General features: G+C 29.0%; 2 protein-coding genes across 2 annotated transcripts in view; both read left to right on the forward strand.

The window, feature by feature from the left end:
* The first annotated feature begins 2441 nt into the window (after positions 1-2441).
* Positions 2442-6680, forward strand: LOC106796332 (peroxidase A2). The gene is made up of 4 exons (XM_014768312.3): positions 2442-2766; positions 3048-3239; positions 5582-5747; positions 6032-6680. Exons 1-4 carry the CDS (start codon positions 2530-2532, stop codon positions 6511-6513), a joined length of 1077 nt encoding a protein of 358 aa, XP_014623798.1. The 5' UTR covers positions 2442-2529; the 3' UTR covers positions 6514-6680.
* A 3094-nt stretch (positions 6681-9774) lies between these two features.
* The window catches only part of LOC100789947 (U3 snoRNP-associated protein-like YAO), a 4511-nt gene continuing 3661 nt past the window's right edge, over positions 9775-10624 (forward strand). The window contains exons 1-2 of the mRNA XM_014767580.3: positions 9775-10294; positions 10398-10620. Of these exons, the coding sequence (XP_014623066.1) occupies positions 9918-10294; positions 10398-10620 (600 nt within the window). The 5' untranslated portion in view covers positions 9775-9917. The remainder of the gene's footprint in view (positions 10295-10397; positions 10621-10624) is intronic.

Below are 10624 nucleotides of genomic sequence, written 5' to 3' on the forward strand. Positions count from 1 at the left end.
TGTCTAGAAACTAACGTAGGTGAAAATATTATATTAGGAGAAAAGAAGATATAAAATAAAATTAATAAATTTATGTAAATAATTACACATTCTATTTAATTATTTTATATCTTTCTCTTTTGTAATGTGACTAAAACTAATATGAGAAAAATTTAATCAATATTAATATTATATATAGTGGTGGATAAGTTATTCTCTACTTATATATATATCGTACCTATTTAGCTTCCGTTTGATGTTTTAAAAAATATATAACAATAAAGATGATTGCAATTTTTTTCTCTCAAGTTGTAATTGAATAAAAAAAACCTATACAAATTGATATAAAATAAATTTTAATATTATTATTTCTTAAAATCGTTTAGAGAAAGCAAACACGCAACGTTAGAGACAAGTAGAATTAGACTACAGGAATGTTATTTATTGATTGAGCAATTAGTTCTGCATCTGGGATAAAGATTCTGTGTAGTTAAAATTGTAACTGGACATATCTCTCTCAACCTTTAAAAAAAAATTCACAAGGTCCCATGTTTCCATGCTACTGTTTCACGATTCGTTGATTGAAAAAGCATGGTGGTTGGCATACAGCTTTACTTTAAGGTATAAAGCAGCACACCTTATCTTTTTCCTGGAATAATAAAATACTCCCTCCATCTCTTTATAATTATGATATTAAGTTATTTTAAATGGATAAAAAAATTAATAAAAAGGATAATAATTTTACAAAATCAATTTTAGTATCATATAATTTTTTTATTTTTATAGTACATATAATTAATAATATAAAAATATAAGTAAAAAAATTAATATTATATTAAAATTTTAAAATAACATTTTTTTAGATAATTTTTTCTTAGACAGCTATTATCATGGTAATAAATCAAATTGTTTATATCATTTTTATCCTCAAATTTTAATTAAATGTTTTAACATTGAATGTTAATGTCTATTAGAAATATATTGTAGGATTAAGAAAATATCTGCATATTATTATTTAACTTAAAATTTTAATGACAATGAATAATATACCTGACATAAACATAGTTTTAGTTTTAAAATATAACATATTTCAAGTTTTGATTTCGGTAAAAAAAAATTAATTGTAGTAAAGGACTAAAACTGCTTTTTTTATTTATTAAAAAGATACTATTTTTTATTAATTATAAATATTTTTTAAATATAGTTTTATAAAATTTAAAATATAAAAATCGTCATACTTATAAAAAAAAGAAAAAACTTAGTTATACCTCATTGAGTACAATGATCAATAATCTTCTGCTCTTTCGAGTTCCATCACGACACAAAAAGTAAGGTTAATAACGTAAACTAAAAAAAAGTTCATGGGTTTGTTTATCTATTTCTTAAAAGAAAACTTTAAAAAAACATTTTTTTTAAATTATTATTTTTCTAAAGTTCAAACAAACTGACCTATATATCAAGAAAGAAATTGGCCCGCCAACCACGTATTGCTTTTGTACGGCAATCTATTTTTTGTTAGAATATTTCTATATGTGTATTTTATATTTCCAATACTTAATATTACAAATATAGTTTCATTATTAATTTTTCTTCAAAAAAATATATCAATTGATATTTTATTCTTAATTGTATAAATAAAAAATTAGTAAATAATATATGCACAAATAGTATAAAAATTAAATTATTATTTAATTACAAATCCTTGTGCAAAAAGTTTAAATAAAGAATTTATTTTATAAAAATTACTTTGACAATCTTTATCTTTTTTTTAAGGCATTGATAATCTTTATCTTTCTATTAAAAAATATATCTTTTTTGACTGAGATATGCTCTTATTTTAAGTAGGAAAATGTTTTATAAACATTCATTGTACTGTTAGGCACCTAAAAATAGAAAAATATATAAGTTTAATAGAATTTATGACGTAAAAAATGTTAATAAAATGTTTAAAATAAAATAAAAATATTTATGTATCATTACTCTTATAAATAACATTATAAGCTAAAGTTTTTTAGAATTCCAATAAAGGAAACACTTATTATATATTAATCATTTATGCATTGATAAGTACATTGAGTCATTGAGAAAACATAATTTTATTCCGTCATGACTTTCTTGATTCAATGTTGAATAAAATAGTAATGATCGCTTGTAGTCTGTACGAAGATATACAGTAATTTATTAGATGTTTTGTTTGTTCTGATCAAAATTACAGTTTATTAAAGACTAATGTGTTATATTCTATTTTATTTAAAAAAAAAAAAAACAGGACTAACGTGTTCAAGTCTAATTAAAAAACTGCTTCAAACACACTTAAACAACCTAGTCTAGGTTTTATCTGAAAAATGTATGTATCTATCTATCAACAATTACTAATTTTTAAATACACCATATTTGACTTTTCTCATCATCGCGGTACATGATTGAAAATCTGAACCCACCAACAGCGAACGATGAAAAGCAAGCACATTCATAGGAATCTCGATTCTTCCTCCTTTTGTCTCTCTTTAAATAGACACTAAGCATTCCGGGGAAGCTCGCACCAACAACATGTTGATGATTCAAAACAGAAAAAAAATGAGGTTTTTTACAGTGAAAGTAGCTCTGTGCTGTGTGGTGGTTATGCTACTAACCCTCTCAGATGCACAGCTAGATAACTCTTTTTACAAGGACACGTGTCCAAGAGTGCATTCTATTGTGCGTGAAGTTGTCAGAAATGTTTCCAAATCTGATCCCCGCATTCTTGCCAGTCTCATAAGGCTCCACTTTCATGATTGTTTCGTTCAAGTATGTAGTATTAGTTCTTAATTGCTATTACTTGTCTTAATCTAAGTTTATACTCCTTAACACAACTCAATAGCCAAACACTAGAATGTTTGTTATTTTTGCTGTCACCGTCCTCTTACCTGTACTTTTTCATTTACGATATCTAGAGAACTTATCTGAAAAAATCAAACTCAATTTCAGTTGAACTAAGGACTTGTTGCTAGATTGAAATGTTATTACTTATCAAGTTTTATGCTTTTAGATAATTGAAATTAATGTTACTATACATATGTACATGACAGGGGTGTGATGCATCAATTCTGTTGAACGACACAGCTACGATCGTGAGCGAGCAAAGTGCACCACCAAATAACAACTCAATAAGAGGTTTGGATGTTGTGAACCAGATCAAAACCGCGGTGGAAAATGCTTGCCCAGGCATAGTTTCTTGCGCTGATATCCTTGCTCTTGCAGCTGAGATATCTTCTGTTCTGGTATGTATATGCCATGTCTCATATTCCTATATTCAGTGTATTAATTAATTTCTTGTCGAGTGTTAATGGATATCCACCTAAAACCTAATCAAGCTGATATATATAGGTAAAATAGTGTATAAGTGGATATAACTTTTTGAGACTTAAACAATTCTAAATTATCCAAGTAGGATCACTTATTATAGTGATTGGGTCATCGTCAAACTATAAATAAATGTTTTGTCTCGCAAATTTTACATTCTCTCAGGAGATATACTGAAAGATCTGATATTTGTTAATGATATAACTAAAATAATACTCCCTTTAGACCAAAGCAATTGTTGTTTAAAATTAATGCACACAATTTTAAAAAAATATTACTCACAAACTATATATTTAATCTAAAATACTTCATTTAACATCACGAGAATAATATCATCGAATAGATTATAATTATTTAAATCATATTACATATATATATATATATATATATATATATATATATAGAAAAAATAATTAATGAGACTTAGCATATGTAAAACATCAATCATTTTGAAATAAAAAATAAATAAACAATTAAAATATCTATAGTTTTGAAATATAGGGAGCAGCCTTCACCTCATTAACTAATTTTGGTTGAGGTAGGTAAGAAGAACTATAATTGTAAAAGTGTTGAACTGATTAATGTTAGCTATCTCCCGACGGTAAGTGTGGTTGTGTACTTATTGTAAAAAATTTAATGATTCCGCACAATAATGAATTTTAGTCACGCCAAATACTTGCACACATGCAATAAAATAAATATCTTTTCATAGACAAAAAATATGCCTCTTGCATCGATATGAACAGAAAAAACTTTTACCCCTGTTCAAGTCCCATCGCAAAGGATTACCCAGTTCCAGGTAGGTGTTGGTGACCATGCATGGTAGCAGGAAGGAAGCTTCCGGGTACTTATAATGGTACTAAAAGCTCACACGTCAATAATCAATTATTATACCAAAAATAAAGTAAGTCCATGACATGAAGGACCTTTTTTAACAAATTGGCAGGCCTTCCTTTAAATGTACTAGCAATCATATCTCATACAGTATATTACACGAATATTCATAACTATGTCTAAAATATATATTTTAAGGGAAAATATTAAAAATAATTATTTAAAAATAAATTAAAATATAAATATAAGTATTGCAATTTTTAATTTTGAAAGTAAGGGAAATCAATTTAATTATAGATTATATTTGTTTTGAATTTTAAAAAATGACTATATAATATAATTGTTTTAGAGTTTTTTTCATAAACTATTATATTTAAGAGTAATGATACACGTATACCATTTATTTTAAATATATTGCCCACATCTTTCATTTTTTTTATATCTCTCTTCATGTCATAAATTTTATTTTATTTATATTTTTTTTTCAATTTTCTCTTTTTCTAGATGGTGTTCATCAAACATTTTTTAATATTTAACTTGTAAAAAAAGTACCAAAAACATTTGTTAGGTTTTTTCTTTTTCTAAAAAAATTACATAATAATTGTATTTTAAAAAAAATAACTGAAGGAAATAAACGCATCCAGATCTTAAATATCTCATTGTATTTAATATTATTTAAAAAAATTGAATATTTTAAATAAATTAAGAAAAATTAAAATTATTTTTATTAAATAAAAATAGGAAAAGATATTAACTAAATATAAAAATAAAGTCCAAAAAATATACATGTTATAAAATAAAACAAAAACAGACAATATAAAAAAACAATTATCTCACTCCAAAAAATAAGTATTAAAATTTATTATATATAATATAAATAAATAGGGATCTCTTTTTTACCGACTCAATGGTGGTGGGATTTGGTCAAAACAAACCTACTTAATATGTTGGGAAGGAGAATCCAACGAAACATGTCCCATGCGATGGCGATAAGATACTCACTTACCCAGATAATATCATTTTGATTTGGGCTGAGGTATTAACTGGCCTTTGAGTGATAGGATTGTTTACCCTAAAGCCCAAGTCTAAAGCCCAATCGGGAAGACTTTTTCAGTTTTCAATATATTTTTCCATTTTGAGGAGAAAAATCTTCTTAAGCTCTTTAGTAATAAATAAATAAACAAGTTTAGGAATATCTGTGTTTTGTTTTAATTCTATTGGACTATTTTAAAATTTTGAAGATTTCTTAAATTAGTGTTAAGTAAATAATCTCGCACATTTATTAATATAGTTTTATAAATTAAGTCAACATTGAATGAATAATAGGTCATTTATAAAATATTGTTTTTTAGAATCACTTGTCATATATTTTTGTGTGTTGAAAACCTTTCTTTCTTATTTTGTTTGTCTTATTATTACTTATTAGGCTCATGGCCCTGACTGGAAAGTTCCACTAGGAAGAAGAGATAGTTTAAATTCAAGTTTTTCTCTTGCTCTTCAAAATCTTCCGGGTTTCAATTTCACCCTTGATCAACTCAAATCTACATTTGATAGACAAGGCCTCAATACGACTGATCTAGTTGCTTTGTCAGGTATGAAAATTTTACATTTCAAGAAATATCCTTAATAGAATTGATGTTGGTGTACAAGATAAAGTAACTAAAATACAAGTTTTAGGCTCGCCCAAAAAAATATTTCTTTTTAGTTTTTATAAAACAAAAAGATCATATTTGTTAAAGAAAATATCACATATGTTAAAAAAAATCTAATATTTATTTTTTTCATTTAAAATAAGATATTTCTTTTAAAATTTACTTTAGATCTCACATGCCATCTAGCATTGTCGATGTATCACACATATATGTTTCAATTTCAGGTGCTCATACAATTGGTAGATCTCAATGTAGATTTTTTGCTCACCGAATATACAATTTCAGTGGCAATGGCAACAGTGACCCAACTCTCAACACTACCCTCTCACAAGCACTACGAGCAATATGTCCCAATGGTGGACCTGGAACCAATCTCACCAATTTGGACTTAACTACTCCTGATAGATTTGACTCCAACTACTACTCAAATCTTCAACTTCAAAATGGCTTGCTTCGGAGTGATCAAGTGTTATTTTCTACAAGTGGTGCAGAGACCATTGCCATTGTCAATAGTTTCGGTAGTAATCAAACTCTTTTCTATGAACATTTTAAGGTGTCAATGATAAAAATGAGCATCATTGAAGTGCTAACGGGGTCACAAGGAGAAATTCGAAAACATTGTAACTTTGTCAATGGGGATTCTTCTAATCTGGCTACTCTAGCCACCAAAAAATCTTCAGAGGATGGTATGGTGAGCTCAATCTAGATGAGTTAACAAAAGATATCCTAATGCAAAAATGAAAGGTCATTAATAAAGGGGTTATATAGGAAGATACATGTTGTGTGCTAATGGTGAATCATAATATCGTTTGTACCTTGTATTAGCTACGGATAACAACTACTTATTTTGTAATATATTATTATTAGAATTAAGTTGTTTGGTGTTGATGGGTTTGGAAGTGATACGATTCAATGGATGAAATATAGTTAATAATCGTGTCACGAACGATCACAATCTCTATTATTTTAAAATTTCAGCTAGTATCAACAAGTAGACTTGAAACTTAAAAGTAATACTTAAAAGAAGAAAAAAAAAAGCTTAAATATATTTTTTTATACCTATAATATATTTATTTATTTTATTACTTCAAAAATATTTTTTTATTTTATTACTTAAAATTTTCAAACTTTTACTTTTGAAGTCTACCTTATCAATCCGACCAAATAAGCCTAACAAAGAATTTGGTTCCTTTAGTGAGGACAAGGACAAAGTTTTACAAAACAACCCCACAAGAAAGATGATGAGGAAGAAGCTGAGTCTGTTTCACCAATCACAATCGTACCACCATACTACGTATCACCACACATGCAAAATTTTGAAAAATTCAATTTTCAAGATTTTTAATATGATCATAGCTTAGATCGTGAAGAAGTCTAACATCCGATGGGGACTCTCTTTAAAGGGACGCGTTTTCTAACAAAATAAGAAGTACAACATGTTTTACAGTAATATCATGTGAGCAAATGAGTTAATTATAAGACACAATTATTGAACTCAACAAAGCTAATTGTCATTTGTGATTATGATAGTCGTGCTTAGAGGTGCAAGGCATCATACATCCTTGCAAATAAGCAGTGGGAAATACGAAAGTTTTGTGAATCCCATACATGTTTAAATCCATTAATCTCACAAGATCATGTAAAGTTGTCGTCTTTGCTCATGAGTAAAAACATCCATAACTTGATTGAAAACGATCCATCAACTTCAATGTCAATCTTGATAGCACACATCAAAAGCACTAAAGGATACACCACCATGTACCACAAAGCATGATTGGCAAAGCAAAATACTATTGAAAACATCTATAAAAACTAGGAAAGATCATACCATGATTTACTATGATTGTTGCAAATTATGCAACAATTTATTCCTGGTATGTTGTGGAGAAGGAAACACTGCTAGTGCCAACATAAGAAGGTCAGACAGTAGAGGGTTTCGTGATGTTCTGTCATCTTTTTTGGAGTTTCAGACCATGTATCGATAGGTTTCAATATTGCAAGTATGTGTTTCAGGTCAATGGAACATGATTGTATAGTAAGTACAAGGGACCCTCCTTGTGGCAATTACACAAGATGACACTAATAAAATCTTTCCAATAGTCTTTGTTGTTGTCAAGAGTGAATCAACAAAAGCATGACTCTTCTTCCTCCAAAATTTAAAAAGGCATGTCACCCTACAACATGATATGTGTTTGATTTCAAACAGACATAAGTTAATAAAAAAGTGTTTACTCAAGACATAATAGTGGGTTGACGACACAAAATTTTGTGCATGTGTTCTACATTCGACACATTGCACAAAATTACATAAGGAGGTACAAGAACAATATCATCAAAACACTAGTTATCAATATAGGTGAGTGCTAAACTCTTTTTTTTCAATTCATTTAGTATTATTCAAAATATTAAAATTGTATGTTTATAACTATCACCATATGTAAGGATAGAGCCTACTTTCAATCACTAATACAACATTCTAAGAGAAGAAGCAAATGTTGACCGAACAATTAATTTTCTCAGTGAGATTCTGCGAGGAAAATGGATTCTCGCATGAGATGGTGGCCAAAGATGGGGGAACCATAACCACCAATCATGTTGAGTCGATTAATTCAATACTCAAGGAATCTACTAATAGGCACGCTAGTAAAATCAACATATCTAAGGTGTAATGCATTTTCAACAAAAGAGGGAAAAAAGTTGCAACAATCCTTGTATCTGGTCAAGTTTATACGCAAGTGCTAAACAAGGCCATTGAAGATGTACTTAGCACAGAGAAAGACATACGCTCACACTATTCTTGAGTTCAGTCGATGTGACACATAATTCTTAGTCCAGGAGACAATAAACCGGAGATAGGTTCAATCCGCTAGAGATTTCACGATCAAGCTGGACGAAAGGTGGTGTGAATGCGATAAATTCTAGAAATTGTGCATGTCTTGTTCTCATGTTGTTGCTGCTTGTAAACATGTTCATCATGAGTACAAGAACTATATACATCATGTTGGCCACTATGTCACAAGCCTTTGCCTGACCCAGACAAGAAAAAAAATTATAAGGGTTGTCCTGTCTCCTCTCGTATTCACATCGAAATAAATATTTGAGAATCGGGTCAACCAAAGCGATGTTTCGTATGTCACACATCCCATGTCATTCAAAGAAAAATTGTCTCACCGTGTGACTCAAATCAACAACGTTGAATTTATGTCATATTTTTTGTATTTTAAAAATTTTGTGTATTGTTTTAAATTTAAATATTTTAGTTCAATTTAACTTGTTGCTATATTTTTTTATCTTCTTTTGTTTATTTAATTTTCTAACTAAACGAATTAAAATTAATAAGTAAGAAAATATATGATCACTTAAAAGTATATGTATTTTTTGTGAAAAAATATATTAAATAAGTAACAAAATTAATATAAATATGATGTAAATAATAACAAGAAGATTTAAAATGTTTTTTTAATATTTTTCCATATAATAGTTATAATTCATAACAAGGAAAATATTTAACTAAATTTAAATACAATATAAACCATATGAAATTATATTTTTTATAAATATTTAACTAAATTATATTTATATTGAGTATTTAAATATTTGTATTTTTCTTAAATATTATTCTAGATAAATAATATTTTTTATAAATTAAGATATATAAAAAAATCAATACAAAAAATTTTTTAAAAAACTGTAAGAAAAAAGTAGAAAATAAAAAAAAACTAAAAGAAATAACAAAAAAAAATCAGTTCACATTTCGAACTGTGTTAAAAAAACACCTTATAAGAAACCGATTTCATAAAGTTATTTAAAAAGAAAAAATAAAACAACATCATGAAATCTGGAAACGAATTTCATAACAAACATCTTATTTTACTTAGTTTACTAAACCTTAAAAAATAATCTTTAAGACTAAGCAAATTTTATTTTTATTCTTATTGAATGATAAAAAAACAATTAAATAATATTTTGATTCCACGAACTTTGTTTCTTTCAAACGCCTTAAACCCTAGTTACTTCCTCCGTCTTTGTCTCTCTGTCTGCGTCTCTTCTCAAAAACCCTACAAACAAAACACTCTCTGCTTCGCAAATTCGAACCTTTGAATCTGAATCATGCCGCGCAAGAAGAAAGCTCACGACCCATTCTTCACCAACGATTCCCGAAAGCGCCAAAAACCGAATAAAAAACTCGACGAAGATGAGGAAGACGCCGAGATAGAAAGCGACTTTGATGAAGACGGCTTCTTCGCCGGCGGCGGTGGCGGCGGCTCGGGTGAAGAGCAGGAGGAGGAAGAGACCGGCGCGGAGGTGCGGAAGAGACTCGCACAGGACCTTCTCCAAAGGGTTCGGAAAAGCGCGCAGAAAGGAGAGGAAGAAGAGGATGATAAAGAAGAAGACGAAGAAGGAGCAAGAGACTCGCTCGTAGCTCAGAAGTTGTTGAAGGAGCAAAATGAGGAAAGCGGACGCGTCAGAAGAAGCATTGCTTCAAGGTTTGATTCATTAGCTCAATGCATTCCTCACTAATTGTTTGTGTTTATGTTTCGGTTTTGATTTAACCATAAAGTTTTGTTGTTTGCTTGTTTGTCATTTTAGGGTGAAAGTGAGTGGTACTGGTGATGAAGGATTTAGGGTGTTGGTGAAGCACCGGCATAGTGTGACGGCGGTGGCTCTGTCTGAGGATGATTCGAAGGGCTTTTCGGCATCAAAAGACGGAACAATTATGCAGTGGGATGTGAATAGTGGGCAGTGTGAGAGGTATAAGTGGCCCAGTGATACGGTGTTGAAGTCTCATGGCTTGAAGGATCCGCAAGGCTCGGCTA

Source organism: Glycine max, chromosome 15, assembly GCF_000004515.6.
Source record: "Glycine max cultivar Williams 82 chromosome 15, Glycine_max_v4.0, whole genome shotgun sequence".
Taxonomy (NCBI): Eukaryota; Viridiplantae; Streptophyta; class Magnoliopsida; order Fabales; family Fabaceae; genus Glycine; species Glycine max.